Source organism: Panthera leo, chromosome A2, assembly GCF_018350215.1.
Source record: "Panthera leo isolate Ple1 chromosome A2, P.leo_Ple1_pat1.1, whole genome shotgun sequence".
NCBI lineage: Eukaryota > Metazoa > Chordata > Mammalia > Carnivora > Felidae > Panthera > Panthera leo.
Window position 1 is genome coordinate 103,191,142 of NC_056680.1, and position 23,491 is coordinate 103,214,632.

General features: G+C 34.3%; 1 protein-coding gene across 1 annotated transcript in view; it reads left to right on the forward strand.

Annotated features, from left to right (window-relative positions):
• PHF14 (PHD finger protein 14) overlaps positions 1-22,606 on the forward strand; it is a 208,740-nt gene extending 186,134 nt beyond the window's left edge. Inside the window, exon 18 of the mRNA XM_042918919.1 lies at positions 22,405-22,606. Within this exon, the coding sequence (XP_042774853.1) occupies positions 22,405-22,479 (75 nt within the window). The 3' untranslated portion in view covers positions 22,480-22,606. The remainder of the gene's footprint in view (positions 1-22,404) is intronic.
• The last annotated feature ends 885 nt before the right edge of the window (positions 22,607-23,491 follow it).

The window sequence follows — 23,491 nt, forward strand, 5'->3', positions numbered from 1 at the left end:
TTCATACATATATTCAGCTTCATATGGTCATTTTGAGACTAGGACATACAGACTTAAAAGGAGATGGTGAAAGATGTTCTTATGGACAGTAAATGCAGTGGACTCTGCAAACCAGTGCTGCAGTTTTGGTTTTTGTTTTGTTTTTTGTTTTTTGTTTCTTATTCAAGCTGAAAGTCTAGGGGACCAGGGCAGAGATATATATACCATATATTGTTTATAGAGGAGGTAGATTTTTATGCTGCAGGAAAGGTTTGATTAATATATGGAAGATATAAAATATAACGCTTGACTAAAAGCCCAGAAATAGTATTGCTAGAAGCCCAAGCTATCAGGAGTAATTTTACCATGAGTCTTTTGGTCTTTCTACCATGGTTCAAAGATTGCTGCTATAGCTCCAGTCTTAAAATTAAACAAGAAGGATGAAATGCAAAATGACATGTCCTGGCCCCTCTTTAAATTATTTCAACTGGGCTTTGATCTCTACCATTCTACTGAAATGATTCTTGTAAGGTCACTTACAGTGTCTTTCTTGTCAAAGTAGTCATGCCTCTGCTTGAATCTTATCTGACTTCTTAATATCTTTTGGCAATCAATTGGCCATTTCCTCTTTCTTGAAAATGTTCTTATCTTGGTTTCTGTGGCCCATATTGTCCCCTAATTTTCTTCATACAAAACTGGCAACTCCTCAGTCCTGTTAGCTAAATTCTTCACCTCTACCTAAGTTGTATTAACATGGCTTATTGGTCCTTGGGGCCTTTTTCTTCTCTATTTACGTATTGTTCCCTAGATGATTGCAAATAGTCTTATAATAACTATACGTTGAGGACTTCAAAACTTCTAATACCAGCCCTTAATTCTTCTTCCAAGATCTAAATTCATCTGCCCAAATATTTGCTGACATTGGCATTGAATATCTAAAGACTGTCTTAAGCTCAAAACTGCCAAAATAGAATTCTTATTTCCTCATTCTTCATCACTCCCATCACAACTATGTTTCCCATAGTCTTTACCAACTTATCCATTTTTGGGTGCCAACAACAGAGGAATCATTCCTAATTACTTTTTTGTTGTTGTTGTTAATTTCCATATCTACCTATCAGCCTGCCCTTACTCTAAACTATAACATACTCTGAACCATATTATACTTTCTACTCCTACTACTACTACAATACTTTAAGACACTCTCATTCCTGATACGGACTATTGCAGTAGCCTTTTGCCCTATGTCCCTATTTTCATTCTTACCTATCCTCTATTTTCTCTAAATTGCAACCAAAACAAGCATCAAATTCAAAATCAAATCATATTACTTAAATTTTTAAACCCTCCAATGGCTTCTCATTGCAAATAGAATATCCAATATGGCCCACATAGTTGTACCTAACATTTAATATCGTGCCAAATATGCTGACTTTTCTGGTGCATGTGCATGCTGAACTCATTTGTACTCTAAAGTCCTTGCCCGTCTTCCGTAGGTCTGGACATCATCTTCTCACAGATTAGTATATGAGTGGCTCCTTCATATCATTCAGGTCTCAGCCTGAATGTCACCTCTTTAGTAGAGGTATTTTCCTGATTACTTTGTCTAAGAAAAGGTGTGCTCCCACAGTTTGTATCCCTTTCCTGTGTTCTTTCTGCTACATCAAAATTTGAAACTTGTTAGCAGATTATTATGTCTTTCCCTGTTGGAATTTAAGATCCATGAGGACAGTAATGCTGTTTCTCCATCTCCTAGAACAGAAGCTGGCACATAATAGATACATATTCGTAGATAACCAACAAATAGAAAACATTCTATATTGTAAATTTAATTCTTAACAATTATCATTTGTATTGAAAAATTAGGATTGTAGATAGAAAAGAAAGCAAAACTTACCCTTTTTAAGTATTTATTTTGAGAGAGCACAAGCAGGGGAGGGGGATAGAGAGAGAATCCCAAGCAGGCTCTGCTCTGTCAGCACTGAGCCCAATGTGGGGCTCAAACTTATGAACCTGTGATATCATGACCTGAGCCAAAACCAAGAGTTGGATGCTTAATTAACTGAGCCACCCAGGCCCCCCTACAAAACTTATAATTTTTGTTCTGGTTAGGTTTTGAGGCTAGGTTTTTATTTTTTTACATTTTACAGATAAGGAAGCCAAAACTAAGAGGTCATGTGCCTTTCCCAAGGTCACATCAACAGTAAGTTCCAAAGCAGGATTCAAATAGGTTTGTCTGACACCAAAGCCTAGACATGTACTCATGTAGATGTTTTGGGGAAGAACATCACATACTTGTTTTTCAGTGTAAGATAAATTCAACCCATGGATTATGTGTACACACACACACACAATGTCACCAACATTTTTTGTTGTGTTTTTGTATAATCTCTATTTTTGCCAACAATTGATTTAAAATCATATTGCTTCATTACGGTCAATATTAATCCATCATGAAAGACAGTTCCAGACAGCAACCTAGGAGACATGAATTCTGAATCCAACTTTACTATTAATTAGCTATGGGACCCTGGGGAAGTCAATTATGTACTCTAAGAATGGCTTTTCTATCAGCATTATAAAAAAGAATAGATCAAATGATCCATCCTCTAAGTAAGGTACCTCCTATCTCTAAAATCTTAACAGCTCTTAGTAGAGAAGAGTGCTCTGAAAAAAAAAACAAACATAGAAATCTGTTGTAACTTATCTCCATACCTGATTTATCTCTAAATGTGACTTGCTTATGTATCGATTTCCTCTTGGAAATACACATAGTGGACAGTTTTCTTGTTTTGATCACTCTCCTCTCGAAATTTAGGGATGTAACTAGAAGAACGCAGATATAGAATTTAGAGTTGTCTTGAATAATCTGTTGGGTTTTTTTTAACCTATTGTTGATTTTCCTCATATTATCAATAGAGGTCCTCACTGTATTCTCTTATTGTTTGTAAGGGTGTTTCAGTTGATTCCCTGGACATTTCTAGGTATACACAAATACGGTTGGTTTTACTTCCTCTTTTACAACTTTATACTTTGTCTTTCTCTTGTCTAATAGTGTTGGCTAATATCTCCAAAACAAGATTAAATAATAGTGGTATGCGTGTTATCACCTTGACCTTAGTTGGAATGTTTCAAGTGTATGAAGTTAGTGTTTGAGTTAAAAACATTTATATTAAGAAAGTTTAATGTAAATAAATTGATAAAATGTAATGTTGAAAACAAACTGCAGGGAGGCAAACCATAAGAGTCTTAATATAGAGAACAAACTAAGGGTTGCTGGGGCCGGGGGGGGGTGTGTGTGGGGGATGGGCTAAATGGGCGATGGGTATTAAGGAGGGCACTTGTGTTGAGCACTGGGTGTTATATGTAAGTGACAAATCCCTAAATTCTACTCCTGAAACCATTATTACACTATATGTTAACAAACTTGGGTTTAAATAAAATTAAAAAAAAGAAAAGAAACTGCAAACTGTAGAAGATATATAATATGATGCCATTCATATAAAATGTTAAAATATAAAAACATACCAGGGAATAAGTAATATCCAACTCAATGTATTGGAAAGAAAGGGGAAAAGGATGGAGAAGGAATACTGAAAGGTTAAGTGTTATAAGTTACGGTTATGATTACTGTTATGTTTGCAACATTTATAACAAAAATAATTTGATACCCTGAAGAAACCTGGAGGTGTCTGGTATAAAGAACATAGGTCTGAATTGAAGACACTTTACCTTTCAAGTGTATAAATTTCCTGATCACCGGGATCAGCTGTGTTTGCTGTCCTCTCTACCCTGAACATATTGCATGTAATAGGTATTCATTAAATAATTACTGAATGAAAAACTAAAGGAAAGAAAGAAGGAAACACATCATTAACTTTTTATTTTAAGTAAAGCTTAGTTTAAATAAGTCATGTAGATTTATTTTGTATATTAGAAGCCTACAATTTTTCTAAAAAAACAATGTTACCAAGTTTTCCATATGGCTTTTCAGAAGTCAACATAATATTACATATTATTGTGCTGCTTGTGATGTGAAACATGTAACACAAATTAATTTTGGGGTTTACTACCTTTGTATCAGCAGAATCAAGCCCTGCTTCAGGCTACCTACAGTCAGATGGGACACAATGGTGTCACAGTTTCAAATGCCTACTATTACTCAGTTATATTCCTGTTTTATAATTCTTTTGAAATTGAATTTATCAATAAAACATTTCAATCTGTGGTGAATTACAGACCATATACTTTATTTTCTATTTTAAAAGAAAATGGGGAAAAAAGGAGCTGCATTCTATTTATGTGTTTTCTGTCTGTGATAAAATACAGTAATTTTAAAATAAGCAAAATAAAATAATTCTTTAAAAACCCTCTCATTGCAACGGATAATTATAAATTTAAATTCCCTGGGTAATTACTGAACCATCTGTATTATGAAAATTAGAACTTTTAAATGTTTAATGGATTTTTGATTGAACAGTATGACTGCCACATAATGTGGCTATGAGATCATTAACTTTTGTCATTTTTATATTTTCAACTGTATAACTTCATTTTTCATTAATCATTGGGTTTTGTCAGAGTCAATTTAATATTGTACTCGGATTTTCTTTTGAGACCCTTGAGTTTGAACTCTCAGCATTCCCAAGAGCCCAGAGGAGTCCTACCTCTAGAGGCTTATGATTCTTCTTACAAATAGAGGCTATTTTTATTTTCTCAAAAAGTAAGCTTTTGTGTTAGTAATTAGTAAAAAATTGAGAAAGCCATGGACCTTGATAATAAATTATCTTTACATGAGTTTATTTGAAGACATAAGAGCAGTCATCCCAAAGTAGTGCAGAATTGTGTGTTGCTCAAAAATTGATTCTTGTGACATTTTACCAATACCCTTTTTGTCCTCAACTATTTCTATTTCCTCATGAGATTTAGGAAATATCATACAACAAATCCTAAATACTGTCATAATATTTGAAAAAGTGAAAAGGCAATCAGTATGTTTATCAAGATTTCCACAGATTATCTTTAGGGAGCAGAATTGTAGAACTGTTTTGGATTTAAAGGTTGTTTTTCAGTCACTTCTGTGAGATAGACTTAGAATCTTTTTGTTAAACTGAATAATTAATGTGGTCAGTAGCCAGTGAGCAAAATTGAGTTATTTTTCAGAATGTATGGGATGCTTTTAAAATGTATTGATCACAGGCAATTGTAATTGTCCCTTTGGTATATGGAAAGAGGACTCTTTGGAGTCAGAGCTGAATTTGAATCCTAGGTTGTCATATTTTTAAGTGTGTGACTAAGAGCCGTTCCTTAATGTCTCCAATCCTCAATTTTCTCAATGAGAAATGGGAATGAAAATATTAAAAATACTTATTCTTTCCTGGCATTTGTGAAGATTACATATAATGTATGTAAATACTTGGTATTTGATATGTATACAAAAAGTCAAAAGTATTATTTATTTGTTTCCTGTGCATCTGTATAGTAGTAAATTTATTCATGTAGTCAAGAAATATTCATTAAGAAGCCAAAGTAGGATAGGAATAGCACTAATTCCTTAGGATACTGTGGTAATAAGCAAGACAGGGAAAAATCTTCTATCATGGAGCTTACAGCCTAGTGAAAGAAGACACATGATATGTAAATAAGTAAATGATCCTTTCATTGTAATACATGTTATGGAGAACAATCTGAGTGCTGAGGAATAGCAAGTTTCGTGCATAAAGTCAGAGGACTCCTCACTGACTGACACCTTTATGACAGAAGTAAACTAAGCATACAAAATCAGAGTAAAAGGTGCCATTTGTCTAGAAATCTTTTTCTTAAAATAAGCAAAACAGTGGCTAAGCAGTAATCTACAAGTTCTAGATATGGAAATGTGGCTGTTAATTTTGACACTGACTGTGAAAAACCACTGTTAGAGCATTTTTGTGTGTGGAATTTTCTAAAATAATATTTTTAATTTTTCTTGAAGCAAAATCAGTTTTTAATCCATGAAAAATTAATGTGCCATAGAAGATGTGTTACTGGACATCTAATGAGCTGTTAATTTCCAATAAAACTATGAAGACTAATGGGTTCACTCTGGGGAAAATAGTATTCAACTTGAAATAGAGATATTTGAAGCAACTTAATCTGTTCACTTGGGAGTAAAGTTTTTAAGATTCACTTTCTAAACATAGTTTTATTTCTGAAAGATGCCCTTGATGTTGAATTTACCTTAATACAAGGATAGTGTAAGTTACAGTGAGAAGTATTTGTTTTAAAGATTCACAATACTAATCTTTGGGCATGAGGAAAGGTTTGTTATTTTGATGACATAGCCCACCTCTCTAGAATATTAATCATTAAAAAAAGGCAAACTCTTCTATGTATTATCATGGTCAGTTTTCTTCTCTTCACATTTATATGCCTGATGTACTTTCTCCATTGCATTGTAATTATATGCATGCCTGTCTACCAAATTGGAACATGGACTGCTCTAGGCAGCAAGAACTTTTATCCATCTTTGTTATTTCCAATACCTTGCCTAATGTCCAACTCACAGTCACTGTTCATTAAATTTTTTTACGTTTATTTGTTTATTTTGAGACAGAGTACACGTGCACACATACAAGCAAGGTAGGGAGAGAGAGAATCCCAAGCAGGCTCTATGACAGCAGAGAGCCTGACATGGAGTTCATTCCTAAGAACGATGAGATCACTTCCTAAGCCAAAATCAAGAGTCGGACACTCAACCAACTGAGCCACCCAGGCCCCCCTCATTAAATTTTTGTAAGAGTAAAAAGGGAAGAAGATTCTAGGAATAGAATTTATTCTAGGAATATAATTTACTTCAAGAGTTAAAACCATCTTTATAAGATAATGTTTTTGTTTTAGGTTTATTAAACTGAAGTTAGTTAATATACAGTGTAGTTTTGATTGTGGGGGGTAGAACCCAATGATTCATCACTTACATACACACCCAGTGCTCATCCCAACAAATGCCCTCCTCAGTGCCCATCACCCATCCAGTCCATTCCCCACTCCTACCCCCTCCTCCAGCAACCCTGTCTGTTCTCTGTGTTTAAGAGTCTCTTATGGTTTGCCTCCCTCTCTGTAAGATAATGTTTAATATGAGTCAATGAACAAACTATATTCCAGACTCTTCTAAAATGTAAAGATTATTTGATCAATACAATCAGGTCTGTCATTGGGTTACCAAAAATGAATAGATCAATTGATTGATCTTTAGGTTTTGACTTACTAACATTTTTGCTTTGGTTTGACATCTGTACCCTATTAAGTCAGTCTTAGGTCAAATGGTAACTTCTTTGGAGAAATTTTCTTTGTTAAGCAAGAATACCTCTTTTCCTCTAGATAACAGTCAGACATCATTTTTGAAGGCACTGATTAAAGGTATGAAAATAACATGTTAGTATTAATAAGAACATCTACTACCCAAAATACGACCAAATGAAATAATAAAAACAAATCATATATTTTACTGTATTACAGTTGAATATTGTTCTAATGGTTGTTAAACTTCATGAATCAGAAAAACATGACAGTGAACTTCACGTGTGAAACATCACTGAATGACTGTATGATTTTAGTAGCATTTTTTTACTAAAGGCACTACTTTATAGAGTCTGTAATGAGTTGTTCATATTATGGAAATGCCAAAACCTCTTTATGTATAACTCTGATTACCTCTGCATACTACTTTGGTGAGAAACTTTATAGTATTTAAAACCAAAGCATATTTATTTCTAAATCATCCTAACAAAGATTTTTTTTATTTGCTTGTCTGTTTTTACTTTTTGTGTTGAGACAAGTTTAGATTTTAAGAGTTGCAAAAATTTTATGGAGAGTACCCACCTTCTCCTTATGTTAACATCTGATATAAACACAGAACAATGATCAAACGCAAATCTTAATATTGTAATACTTTTAAGTAAACTATAGAATTTGTTTGAATTTTACCGGTTTTGTCACTAATGTCCTTTTTCTGGCCCAGAATCCCCATTCATGGGTATTCTGGATGGTGGCAATTATCACCCTTTTCTTGCCTTTCAAACCTTGACACTTTTGAAGAGTATTATTCATTTATTTTATAGACTATCCTTCAATTTGGGTTTGTCTGGTATTTCCTCATGCTTAGATTGAGGCTACCACAGACTAGAGGTGATGTCCCTTCTCAGTACATCATATGAGGGGAAATAGCATGTCAATATGTATTACTAGTTATGTTAACCGTGCTCAGTCAAGTTAAGTTAGTGTTTGTCAGGTTTCTCCACTGTAAAGTTATCATTTTTCTTTTAGCAGTATAGTTTTAAATCATTTGAGTTTGGAAGACAGTTTGGGGAGTTGTTTTATGTCCCTAGATAACCTAGTAAAGAAAGTGGTTTCGTATTTTTGTCTATTTAGTCCTCAGTATTTTCATATATAATGTGTGGGATTAGATAAGATCTGATAGGAATCTTTCAACTTTAATATTCTGTGACTTAATTACTCTGAGAACTGTAAGCGAGTTAAGAGATGTTCCATACATATCCTAGTTGTTTGCAAATTAGCCTCAAGTCCTTCTTTGATTTTGATGTGGCTTTGGAGATAAATACGTTGACAACTTCCTGCTTAAAAAGGGCATTATATATTGAAAATAACTTAAATTGAGACAGTTTATAAGTTCCTAATGAAAATCTATCTAGATATTTTATTACGTATATTTGAAGTTATTTCTTAGTCTGAAATTTGTCAGTTTAAAACATTTACAGTTTATCTGGCCTCAGAAACCATAACAATAGAAGAATTTTAATTACTGAAATATTCTGTCAGCTTTTTATCTTAATACAAATTCTGGTTTTCACTTTGATAAGTTTCATTCAGTGAAGTCAAGTTATGTAAAAAAAGTTAATATAATTTTCATTAAGGGAGTTTATGGTATTTTTTACTTGTTGAGTGTCTTCTACCCATTCTCTAAAGTAATATTAAGGTTGAATGTACCATTACCATTTATGTAAATTCTGTTTGTTTCTTTGACAGTAATTTGACACATATGAGCTATAACTATCCTTTATTTAGAATATCAAAACTCAGCAAAGGAAATATAAAATGTATTTTATCTTTCTCTTTTTTTTTAAATTGTGGTTTCAGTTAAAATGGCCAAAGATTATGATTTTTCTAACGGCAGTATAGAAGTTAATTTTGGTAAAAATTAAACTTAGGGCCTTACTAAGCAAAAAAAAAAAAATTTTCTTTTAAAATATATAGTGTCTTTTTAATCTGTGCTGCATCAAACTCCTTGTTGTATTTTGAAGTATAAACAAAATGTTGTCACATCCTACTAACGATGGCACTCTTGGGGTGCCTGGGTGGCTCAACTGGTTAAGCATCTGACCTCAGCTCAGGTAATGTTTTGCTGTCTGTCAGGCTCTGTGCTGATAGCTCAGAGCCTGGAGCCTTCTTCAGATTCTGTGTCTCCCTCTCTCTCTCTGTATCTCAAAAATGAATAAATGTTAAAAAAAAATTTAAGAAAAAGATGGTAGTCTTCTAGTGGCCAATCCCAATATCATGGTTATTGCTTATGTTAATGAATAAATAAATATGCTACATACAAGTATTTTCCAGCTTTTATAACTGTTATTGCTCAATAAATTCTAGTCATAGTAAACAGTGTATATATATCTGAAAACTTTAATGAGCCAATCTCTGATTTTTGAAATCCAACTTGGAAGTCTTTTGAGTACTATACTTTGGTGATCGCCCTATCTCATATCTTGCATATTTCAGACACTTTTAGACCTTATTTTTACTTCATTTTAATTTGGTAGAATTTTTTTAAACCCCTGGGAATTTAAACCTGTATGTGTATATTTAGGGTAAAAAAATAAAACAGCATAAATTTAGAAATATTTCTTCTCCTTGAGTGTCTGTAGGGAAAGTAGAAGTTTATATGTACTGTCTCTAAATATTAGCACATTTGAGATTTTTGAAATGTTACATTTAGTGAATAGATGATTTGTGACTCATTAAAAAGGAACAACATCAGAATCATATGGGTGCCAGAAGAGGGAGAAATAGGGGTAGAAGGGTTATATGAGCCAATCATAGCGGAAAACTTTCCTAACCGGGGGAAAGACACAGACATCAAAATCCAGGAAGCATAGAGGACTCCCATTAAATTCAACAAAAAAACGACCATCAAACAACGCATATCATAGTCAAATTCACAAAATACTCAGGCAAGGAAAGAATCATGAAAGCAGCAAGGGAAAAAAAGTCCTTAACCTACAAGGGAAGACAGATCAGGTTCCCAGCAGAGCTATCCACAAAAACTTGGCAGGTCAGAAAGGAGTGGCAGGATATATTTAATGTGCTGAATCAGAAAAATATGCGGCCAAGAATTCTCTACCCAGCAAGGCTGTCATTCAAAACAGAAAGAGAGATAAAAAGTTTCCCAGACAAACAAAAATTAAAGGAGTTTGTGACCACTAAACCAGCCCTGCAAGAAATTTTAAGGGGGACTCTGTGAGGGGAGAAAAGATGAAAATAAAAAGAAAGAGAGAGAGAGAGAGGAGAGAAAGGCCAAAAGCAACAAAGTTTAGAAAGAACCAAAGAACACCACCAGAAACTCCAACTCTACAAGCAACATAATGGCAAGAAATTCCTCTTTCAGTACTCACTCTAAACGTCAATGGACTCAATGCTCCAATCAAAAGACATAGGGTAGCAGAATGGATAAGAAAACAAGATCCATCTATATGTTGTTTACAAGAGACCCACTTTAGACCTAAAGACACCTTCAGATTGAAAGTAAGGGGATAGAGAACCATCTATCATGCTAATGGTCAACAAAAGAAAGCCAGAGTAGCCATACTTGTATCAGACAATCAAGACTTTAAAATAAAGACTGTATCAAGAGATGGAGAAGGGCATTATATCATAATTCAGGGGTCTATCCATCAAGAAGACCTAACATTTGTAAACATTTATGCACCAATTGTGGAAGCACCCAACATATAAATCAATTAATCACAAACATAAAGAAACTCATCGATAGTAATACCAGACTTCAACACCCTGCTCACAGCAATGGACAGATCATGTAATCAAAAAATCAACAAGGAAACAATGGCTTTGAATGACACACTGGACCAGATGGACTTAACAGATATATTCAGAACATTTCATCCTAAAGCAGCAGTACACACATTCTTCTCCAGTGCACATGGAATGTTCTCCACAATAGGCCACATACTGGGACACAAATCAGCCCTCAACAACTACAAAAAGATCGAGATCATACTGTGCATATTTTCAGACCACAACGCTATGAAACTCAAAATCAACCACAAGAAAAAATTTGGGAAGGTAACAAATACTTGGAGACTGAAGAACATCCTACTAAAGAATTAATAGGCTAACCAAGAAGTTAAAGAGGAAATTAAAAAGTACATGGAAACCAATGAAAATAACACCACAGCTCAAAACCTCTGGGACGCAGCAAAGGCGGTCATAAGATGAAAGTCTGTAGCAATCTAGGCCTTCCTAAAGAAGGAACAAAGACCTCAGATACACAACTTAACCTTACCCCTTAAAGAGCTGGAAAATAAAAGCAAATAAAACCAAAAATCAGCAGAAGACAGGAAGTAATAAAGATTAGAGCAGAAATTAATGCTATCAACAACAACAATAACAAGAAACAGTAGAACAGATCAATGAAACCAGAAGCTGGTTCTTTGAAAGAATTAACAGAATTGATAAACAACTAGCCACTTTGATCAAAAAGAAAAAGGAAAGGACCCACATAATAAAATCAAGAACAAGGGGCGCCTGGGTGGCTCAGTCGGTTAAGTGGCCGACTTCGGCTCAGGTCATGATCTCGCGGTCCGTGAGTTGGAACCCCGCGTCGGGCTCTGTGCTGACAGTTCAGAGCCTGGAGCCTGTTTCAAATTCTGTGTCTCCCTCTCTCTGACCCTCCCCTGTTCATGCTCTGTCTCTCCCTGTCTCAAAAAAAAAAAAAAAAAAAAAAAAAAAAACGATAAAAAAATAAAAATCAAGAATGAAAGAGGAGAGATTACAATCAACACAGCAGAAACAAAAACAATAATAAGAGGATATTATGAACAACTATACACCAATAAAATGGACAATCTAGAAGACATGGACAAATTCCTAGAAACATACATACTTCCAAAACTGAAACAGGAAGAAACAGAAAATTTGAACAGACCCATAACCAGTAAAGAAATCAAATTAGTAATCAAAAATCTGCCAAAAAACAAAAGTCCGGAGCCAGATGGCTTTCCAGGGGAAATTCTACCAAACATTTAAGGAAGAGTTAACACCTGTTCTCTTAAAGCTGTTCCAAAATATAGAAATGGAAGGAAAAGTTCCAAACTCTTTCTATGAGGTCAGCATTACCTTGATTCCAAAACCAGACAGAGACCCCATGAAAAAGGAGAACTATAGACCAATTTCCCTGATGAACATGAATGCAAAAATCCTCAACAAGATATTAGCCAGCCAGATTCAACAATACATTGAAAAAATTATTTACCACGACCAAGTGGGATTTACACCTGGGATGCAGGACAGGTTCAATATCCACACTCAATTAACGTGATTCATCACATCAATGCAAGAAAAGGACAAGAACCATACGATCCTATCAATAGATGCAGAGAAAGCATTTGACAAAAGACAGCATACTTTCTTGATAAAAACCTTCAAGAAGGGAGGGATAGAAGGATCATACCTTGAGATTATAAAAGCCATATATGAACGACCCAACGCTAATATCATCCTCAATGGGGAAAAACTGAGAGCTTTCCCCCTAAGGTCAGGAACAGGAGAGGGATGTACACTCTCGCCACTGTTATTCAACATAGTATTGGAAGTCTTAATTAGCCTCTGCAGTCAGACAACACAAAGAAAGAAAAGGCATCCAAATCAGCCAGGAGGAGGTCAAACTTTCACTCTTCACAGATGACGTGATATTCTACATGGAAAACCCAAAAGATTCCACTAAAAAAATGCTAGAACTGATTCATGAATTCAGCAAAGTTGCAGGATATAAAATCAATGCACAGAAATCAGTTGCATTCCTATACACCAACAATGAAGCAACAGAGAAATCAAGCAATTGATCTCATTTACAATTGCACCAAAAACTATAAAATACCTAGGAATAAATCTAACCAAAGAGGTGAAAAAGCTATACACTGAAAACTATAGAAAGCTTATGAAAGAAATTGAAGAAGACACAAAAAAATGGAAAGACATTCCATGCTCCTGGATAGGAAGAACAAATATTGTTAAAATGTCGATACTATCCAAAGCAATCTACCTATTCAATGCAATACCCATTAAAATAACACCAGTATTCTTCACAGAGCTAGAATAAACAATTCTAAAATGTGTACGGAACCAGAAAAGACCCCGAATAGCCAAAGCAATCTTGAAAACGAAAACCAAAGCAGGAGGCATCACAATCCGAGACCTCAAGCTACACTACAAAGCTGTAATCATCAAGACAGTATGGTGCTGGTACAAGAACAGACACTTAGATCAATGGAACAGAATAGAGAACCCAGAAATGGACCCAGAAACATATGGCCAACTAACCTTTGACAAAGCACGAAAGTATATTCAGTGGAATAAAGACAGTCTTCAGCAAGAGGTGCTGGGAAAACTGGACAGTGACATGCAGAAGAATGAACCTGGACCACTTTCTTACACCATACCCAAAAATAAGCTCAAAATGGATGAAAGACGTAAATGTAAGAGAGGAAGCCATCAAAATCCTCGAGGAGAAAGCAGGCAAAAACCTCTTTGATCTTGGTGGCGGCAACTTCTTACTCAACACATCTCCAGTAGCAAGGGAAACAAAAGCAAAAATGAACTACTGGGACCTCATCAAAATTAAAAGCTTCTGCACAGCAAAGGAAACGATCAGCAAAACCAAAAGGCAACTGACAGAATGGGAGAAGATATTTGCAAATGACATATCAGATAAAGGGTTAGTATCCAGAATCTATACAGAACTTATCAAATTCAACACCCAAAAAACAAATAATCTAGTGAAGAAATGGGCAAAAGACATGAATAGACACTTCTCCAAAGAAGACATCCAGATGGCCAACCAACACATGAAAAAATGCTCAACATCACTCATCATCAGGGAAATAAAAATCAAAACCACCATGAAATACCACCTTACACCTGTCAGGATGGCTAACATTAACAACTCAGGCAACAACAGATGTTGGCGAGGATACAGAGAAAGAGGATCTCTTTTACACTGTTGGTGGGAATGCAAGCTGGTGCAGCCACTCTGGAAAACAGTCTGGAGGTTCCTCAAAAAATTAAAAATCAAACTACCCTATGGCCCAGCAATTGCACTACTAGGTATTTATCCAAGGGATACAGGTGTGCTGTTTCGAAGGGACCCATGCACCCCCATGTTTATAGCAACACTATCAACAATAGCCAAAGTATGGAAAGAGCACAAATGTCCATTGATGGATGAATGGATAAAGAAGATGTGGCTTATATACACAATGGAGTATTACTCAGCAATAAAAAAAAAAATGAAATCTTGCCATTTGCAACTACATGAGTGGAACTAGAGGGTATTATGCTAAGTGAAATTAAGTCAGTCAGAGAAAGACAAAAATCATATGACTTCACTCATATGAGGACTTTAAGAGACAAAACAGATGAACACAAGGGAAGGGAAACAAAAATAATATAAAAACAGGGAGGGGGACAAAACAGAAGAGACTCATAAATATGGAGAACAAACTGAGGGTTACCGGAGGGGTTGTGGGAGGAGGGATGGGCTAAATGGGTAAGGGGCTAAGGAACCTACTCCTGAAATAATTGTTGCATTATTTGCTAACTAATTTGGATGTAAATTAAAAAATAAAATGATAAATATAATAAAAAAAAATGGGCAGAGGATCTGAAGAGACATTTTTTTCAAAGAAGGTATACAGATGGCCAACAGATACATGAAAAGATGTTCAACATCACTGATCGTCAGGGAAATGCAAATCAAAACCACAAAGACCACTTAGTATCAAAAAGACAAGAAATGGGGTGCCTAGGTGGCCCATTCGGTTAAGCAACCAACTCTTGATTTCAGCTCAGGTCATGATCTCATGATTCGTGAGATCAAGCCTCTTGCTGGGCTTAGCGCTGACAACACAGAGCCTGTTTGGGATTCTCTATCTCCTTCTCTCTCTGCCACTACCCCACTTGCACTCCTTCTCAAAACTAAATAACCTAGTGGGGAAAAAAAGACAAGAAATAGCAAGATTTGGCAAGGATGTGGAGAAAAAGGAACCCTAAAACACTGTTGGTGGGAATGTAAATTGGTGCAGCCACTATGGAAAACAGCATGGAGTTTCCTCCAAAAGTTAAAAATAGAAAAACCATACAACACAGTAATTTTACTTGTGGGTATTTACTCAAAGAAAAAAACAATAGTAATTCAAAAGATACATGTACTCCTATGTTTATTGCAGCATTATTTATCATAGCCAAGATTTGGAAGCAATCTAAGTGTCGGTGGGTAGCTGAATGCATAAAGAAATTGTGGTGGATAAAGAAATTACGGTAGAATATGTAACAGCATAGATGGACCTAGAGAATATTATGCTGAGTAAAGTAAGACAAAGACAAATACAGTATGATATCACTTATATGTGGAGCTAAAAACAGTGAAGCAGAAACACTCCTGAATAGAATAAACATAAGTGCCAGAGGGGAGGGGTGTGGGGAATGGAAACATAGGTGAAGGGGACAAAGAGATACAAAGTTTCAGTTAGTTATAAAATAAATCATGGGGATGAAAAGTACTGAATAGGGAATATAGTCAATATTTTAGTAACTTTGTATGGTGACAGATGGGAACTATACTTACTGTGGTGAGCACTGAGTAATATATATATAGTTGTCAATCAGCATGTTGTACACCTGAAACTAATATAACATTATGTCAACCACGCTTAATTAAAATTAATAAGTAAATAAAAACATAAATAAGGTACTACATGAAAAAACATATAAAACTTTTGCTATCCTCACTTGAAAATATATTTATGTTGGACCATTAAAGAATTTGAGATATTTTTGTTTTGTTTTTCTGTAATCAGTGCTGACTGCATACCAACTTACAAAACTGAATATTTCAAACCAAGTAAATATCTTTTAAAGCAAAAATGTTACAAATGAAGGTGAGTTATCAAGGTAGGGGCATCTCATGCAGAATCTAGCATATACTTCTATGCTTATTTCTCAGATATTAGACTTCTATAAGAAGATTTTTTCTAATCTTTAAGACCATAAGCTCCATATGAAGAGGATAGTGGTATTTTTAGCCTTAGAAGGTTCATATCTTAAATGTACCTGAAATATCTAAACATTAATGTTACAGAAATTGTGCTTTTTATTCATGTTTATGGGAAGATATAAGGATATAAACTTATAGAATAGGGTTTATGTTCATTAAGAGCCTACTCTTGCTCACACTTACCATCCGTCATTCATTTCCTTTCTTTCCTTTCTGCTAGCTATTTTGCCTGACTCTCACCTTTCACTCACTGATCTTCATTTCCTTTAATATAAATATACCCTCTCCAGATGGTTGTGCTAGTCCTGAGGGTCTTTCTGGCTCTGGGAAACACTGGAAAACCCAGTGTTTTATTTCTAACTTCCCCATTTCCATGCTACCAAAAGCCACCACAAAGTAAAACATGACAAGACGAACTAAAGACTCAGAAAAGCAAACCTAGTCCATTAAATTTGCTCCACAATCACAAATCGGAGATAAGTGATTGCTTAACAAATGAAACAGAATTGTTCATGTATTCTCATACATGAAATCAGATATTCATTTCTGCCCTTTTATCTGTTTTACTTGCTATTAAAATAAAGGATATGATTTTATAATATTAAATTAAGGGAAATTTCCTTGGTTATTTCTTTTCTGAACCACTAAGTAGAAAAAAAGGTAGAAATTTACTTACAAGACGTAAGTATTTGAGCTAGGTTTACTAAGAACCTCCCCAGTTACTTTAATTTTATAATATAGCCCTAGACTTTCTAATTAAATATGCAACTTCTGTCATAAGGAAAAAAAAAAACCATCTTACGCTTTTTACACTATATTTAATTAAGCATTTCTTGTAAGTTCATTTCAGTATCTATCATGGCCCACTAAAGTTGGATTCAGTTATAAAATGGTAGATTAATTACCTTTTGTATTAAATGAAATAAGAATCTCAAATATGCAAAGTCAGGAAATTTAATTGTGGTCTTCAATTGCTTATTCAGTGCATTGGAAAAGTGAATGCAGAAGTACAGAAAAAAGAGCCAAAGGTTGTTAAATGTAGCACATCACACACATCTTGCACTTTACTTAATGATCCAAGTGTTTATTACTATGAAGGAAATGCACCATTTAAAGAATTATGGTGGAATTGTAAAACATTAAAAACTCTAATTAATTTTAGTCTGAAGCATGCAGCGTGCTCATTTTGCCTAAAACATTTTCATTATCATCAGTATTTTTCCAGTTATTAAGATAAATTTTTTCTTCATTGTGCAGCACCAGCACATTTTCTGTATTAAAAGCATAATCTTAAATGCTGTTGAGAATTATATCTGGAACATACTTTAAGTAAATAAAAGACAGCAGTTTTTGACCATAGATTGGAAGAGTATATATTGCTTTTGATACCTATTCTATAACTAATATAACAGATTAAGTGTATATCTTTTTTTGTCAAAAGCCATAAATATATATACACATATATATTCACTAACATTTTTAAAAAGACCATTGTTAAAGCATAAAGATAATTTTGACTATTAATTTGAATCCAACTACAATAACTCTCGGATTAGCCAAAGGAATATTTAAAATCTAAAGATAATACAAGAAAATAGAAATAGGTTAAGTTAGTGCTTAGCTGCACCTCCTCACTTCATTTTACTGCTGTACTACCATGTATCTGTCTGCTATAAGTAAAAAATTCAGTAAAGTGAAAACAACTGAAATTCTCTTTGTAAACATTGACCTCCACTATGCTTATTTCTGGAAATAGTTCAAAGGGTGAGATTATAAAGGGATTTATTTTAAAAAAATCTTGTTTTCTGTTGGTAAAAGTAATCCATAAGTAGAAAAGAAAATATATGAAAGCATAAACAAGGAAATAAAAATTAAGAACATCACCATTATGAACATTTGAGATACTTACGAAAGGAATTTTAAGTAGAACAATGGAAAGCAAACTGTTTTGGCTGTGTATTTTCAATGTGAGCAGCTATAGGTGCCTTGAATTTTTTTCCACATAAAATCTTTATATATACGTGATACTTACTTTGCAGAAAACCTTTCATTGAGTCACCATTTATTAAATTGCTTTTTGAAATAATTTTAGATTTAAGAAAAATGCAAAAATAGTACAGGTAATTCCCATTTGCCCTTTATCCAGCTTGCTGAAGTGTTATCGATTTTTATAACTAAAGTAGATAACTGAAACCAGGAATTAACATCAAGACAATACTATTAACTACTGCATAGACCATATTTAAATTTTGCCAGTTTTCCCACTAATACCCTTTTTGTGGCCCAGGATCCCATCAGTTTTTAATCATCATGTTCCCTTAGTCTTCTCCCATCTGTGACAGTCCAAACTTTGTATGGTCTTTGATGACCTTGACAGTTTTGAAGACTACTGTTTAGTTATTTTACATAATGTTTATCTGATGCTTTCTCATGATTAGATTGAGATTATGCATTATTAGGAAGGATACCACAGACCTGATATGCCCTTTTTAGTGCATCATAGCGAAGGGTTAATTACTGTGAATAAGTATTACTGGTGATATTAACCTTAATCACTTGGGTATGGTGGTATTTGACAGGTATCTGCATTATAAAGTATTTATACATTCTTCTTTAAAGATAAAAACAAACAATGGGGAAAGTTGTCCCTTTGTATAATACTAAAGAGAATAAATAATACTTAAAGAGAAATCACTTACAATTTGGCTGTCTATAGGGTTAATAGACTAATTTGAGTCCAAATATTACCTGAGCAGTAGAAATTCTAGCTGCTAAAATAACTGCCCTTTTTTTGGAGTTGGTTATCTCCGAAGAGAAAGAAAAAGCAGGATGGATTGGTTTTATTAATTGGCATCAATTCTTTGAACTATTATGAAAACTAAGACAGTTTTGTAAATAAGGAAAATTGAGGGTGCCTCTGTTCCAATTGATAGTGGAAGCTTTAATAGCATTTAAACAAAACCGTGCAAGTTTTATTCATTGGTAAGAGAGATTTAGTTTAGGTAAGAATGGCAGTGTTTTTACTGTTAGAATGTTTAGTTTAGGTAAGAATGTTTTTGCTGTTCTCTGTTAGAATAACTCCCTCAGTCTTATGTTACCACCAGGAGCATTAGACTGTAATCCCATGGACCGTGTATGCCTAGACATTCTCATTCTCATTACTACAACAATGCTGTCAGTGTAAAAAGAGCAAGAAGGCTAAAGAACCATCGCCAGTCATTTGGCATTATGGGTTGTTGTTATGTGAGTGGGTATTGAAATTCCACATGTAACTAGCAGATCTGCAGGGTGGTTACAATCAACATGTTTTCTGGAGTATGAATTAGCAAGCTTCTGTGTTAAGAGGTAAACCTGTCTACACTTTCCAGTGGCCCCAAAGGGTACATTTTCTTGCTGGCTGCTTCAGAACACTTTGTGAAACAAATGTCAAAATTGTCAGGACTGTCACTAAGAAATGATCCGTGTAGTAAGGGTCTTCTTTTGCTGGGAAACAAACAGATGTCTTAACTCAGCAAAGAGTAAACAAAAACGTGCCATTTATCAGAAGAAATTTTTTACTGCCATTAATATTCAGTAGTGAAGAAATACTTTTTGGTAAGAAGCTTCTATATTTGCAGTTTCATTCATTATGCAATCATTAGTCAATGATATTTGATTTGCTGCCTGAGCTATTTCAATGCTTTTATTAATCTTGAATTGCTTATAAAGTTCTTACACAAATTAGCACTTGTAAACAAACAAAAAAAAAATAAAGCAATCTCTAAAATCCTTTATGGAGGTTTATTGTGTCTAAATCTACTGTTTTTATTTATAATGATAAAACCTGTTGGAATGCTTGGGTGGCTCAGTTGGTTGAGCATGTGACTCTTGATTTTGGCTAATCTCATGATCCCATGAGATTGAGCCCCATGTCAGGCTCCCTGCTGAGCATGGAGCTTGCTTAAGATTCTCTCTCTTCCTCTGCCCCTCTCCCCTGTCCTCTCTCTCTCTCTCTTTCTAAGTAAAAAAATAAATAAATAAAAGCTTTTATTGCTATTTTCATTATTTTGATGATGTTCTATAGCAATTACAATGTGTTATACTTTAGCAGGTAGGGTTAAATGCCTTTTCCTCCCCTTCATAATCCTTTTCTTCATCCAAATCACAGTTATCTTTGTACAGAGGAAAAAGGAGATAGGATCTTGTTACCTATGGAAACGGTTTAAAGGCACATAAAGGCAAGATCATGTAAGACATGTCCTCAGCATAAAGAACAATGTGGAACAATTCTTCACCTGTCCTGAGCAGGAGGCAATATTAGAAGAGACATGCATTTATAAACTATGGTTGACCTTTGAATAACATGAGAGGGCTAGGTGTTCCAACAACTGCATGTGACTTTTGACTACCCCCAGATTTACCAATAGAGCTTATCATTGACCAGAAAAGCCTTACTGATAACGTAATTAACACATATTTTGTTATGTATATTATATACTGTATCCTTAGAATAAAGTAAGTTAGAAAAGAGAAGATGTTGAGAAAATCAGACGGAAGAGAAAATACATGTATAGAACTGTACTATATTGAAAAAAATCTGTTTAAATACATAAATTCAGTGCTACCTAACAAAAAATGTCTTGCCACCTTTACCTGCTAAATTAACACCTTCTGTCAGTGTCTCACATGAAGAAGACAGCGGAAAGCATAGAGCGAAATTTGCTTCTGTTAAGATCTAATCAAAATGTAATCTCTAGAAACTCTTGCCCAAAAGTGGAAAATACCTGTTCAAGAGTCAATCAAACATAGTATCTCTGTTCAGTAGAGATAAATTGGGAAAAAAAAATTAAAACAACATACAGTGACTATTATGCTTTAAACACTATATTAAAATTACATTGCCAAAATGACATTCAAAGCCCCATCCCTTGTATGCAACATATTTATAAATGATTCAGATTGGTTTATAATATTGGTAATTTCTCTACTTTTCTGATGTTGACAAAGTCTAACTCACAGATGCTGTTGAACCTAGAGACAAAGTATATAAAGGAAGCCTTCTCCACCTTAATATTTATAGGCAAGGATGTGGTTTTTCATGGGAAAAAATTATACTTGAATTTCATTTATTTAATAAAGTTAGTTTACTAAGAGCTCAACAATGATTGAATTTGGTTTTATAAGATTCTGAGATAAAGAGTGATGTATTTGGTGACACTGATAATATTACTGTTGTCTAGAGATACTTAAGAAATTGCTACCTATGCTTAACTCAGTAGACAATGCTTTTTAATTTCAGTTAATAAAAATGAAAGTTCTCACTTGATAATTATTAGAAACATTAGGAAAGCAAGACTGCTTTGTACTTGGCATTGTTGAAGGAACATAGATGATGAAATGGGTTACAGATTGTAAGGTGAAATATTTTTCCAGACTCTCATTATTTATACTTTGGAGGTCGCCATTTAATATTGAACACAAGATGCACTTCATTCCTATGGAGACAGACATTACGAAGTCACTTCATTTATTCACCGTGTTCCACAGGACCCTGCTATGAATTATGAAGCCACACTTAGAATTGAAACTGTAGAAGACTGTAAGCATTCGATAGACTGACATGCCCATGTTTCCTATTTTAGAGCTGACTGATCTTCAGATAACATATGGTGGTGCAAGTAATTGGAAAATTGGCAGGCCTGTCAAGAAAGCACGTTAGAGGAGACAAAAATGCCATGCTGGAGCACATAAAGTGTCTCAGAAGTTAAATTTACTTTTATCAAACAGTGAAGTAAAAATACCTGATTCACCCCCCTAAAATGGATACTTTTTATGGGCAGGTGTTTTCAAAAGTAATTTGAGGTCATTAATAAAATAAGTTGCTTTTAAGAACATACAGAAAAGTTTAGTCCACGTGTAGTGCAAATGAGCACCCACTATAAATATTTGAATGTTACATAATTTTACCGTTTTGTTTCTAGCCTCTTTTCTAGGATTGCCAGAATCACAGCAGTTAATTCTTCAGAGAAATAGAATTAAAATGTATTAATTATAGCTGATAAAATGCCCTAAAGTTTATATTTTAATGTTTTCTAAAATTTATTTCGCAGGAAGATGAAAATGAAGCTGAAAGAAAAAATTTATCTCAGGAGCTCAGCATGGAACAGAAGAATCCAAAGAAATAAAGGATTTTCTGTAGTGTTTTGAAAAGTTTGCCATTTATGTAGTAGCAGATAAAATTTCTAATTGTAAAATGTTAAATTGTAAAATCTAATTTGCAAAATGTTCTCAATAAAGTCATTGAAAATGAAATAGGACCTTGTTCTTGGAATCTATATGTTTTCTAAAGCAATTTAAACTTTTAATAAAGGACCTTCTAAGAATACTAAAATGAAATCTGAGAATGGAGACAGAATTTTCTCTAATCCGTAACCTATAATCTGTTAAGTATTAATACATCTGAATAACCTCAACAAAAAATCTCTCACAGTCATTTTTCCCCTTACTGGGCTCTATTGTCTTCTTCAGGGGCGTTAAAAGAATTCCAATTATGAATATAAAGAAAAGACAACATGGTTCAAAAATCAACAGCAAACACATGCATGTGAAAACACTTAAAACCAAACAGTGCCACCAGGTGAAATATCATTTTGTGATTTCATCAACTCATGTATGACATACTACTCTAGCATGGCAAGTAAGGGTTAAAAAGAAATAATTTAACATTCTCTGCAGCCGAAGTAGTACCATGACTTTTACTTCACAAAATACTAAGGACCTACTATTTGCTGTGCCCTGCACACTTTCCTGGATATTTCAAGAACACTTTCCCATCTGTATTTCTTTGGCTTAGAATTTTCTAAAATTCCTTTGATACCTATCTTTATCAGGATTTTCATAACCAGCCATTTTACTTCCCCTGGTTCTGATTTTTTAGCTATCATTTACCAACTATAGTAGGAACAATGAATAGACTTGCTGTTTGCAGAGTCAGATGTTTTTAGCAGATGTCTTTGTTTGATGATTTAAGGCAGAGTTTTTTAAAAAAGAGAAGCATAACTTGGGAAGGCTTGTAAGAGAATGTCAGCATACAAGTTCTTCCCTGTGAGAGTGGAATCTGCATACTTGCCCTGGAGCCACAGTTTGACCACATGCATCTGACAAGTTCAATAAAGGTGTGGCAGTGGGACATGCTGA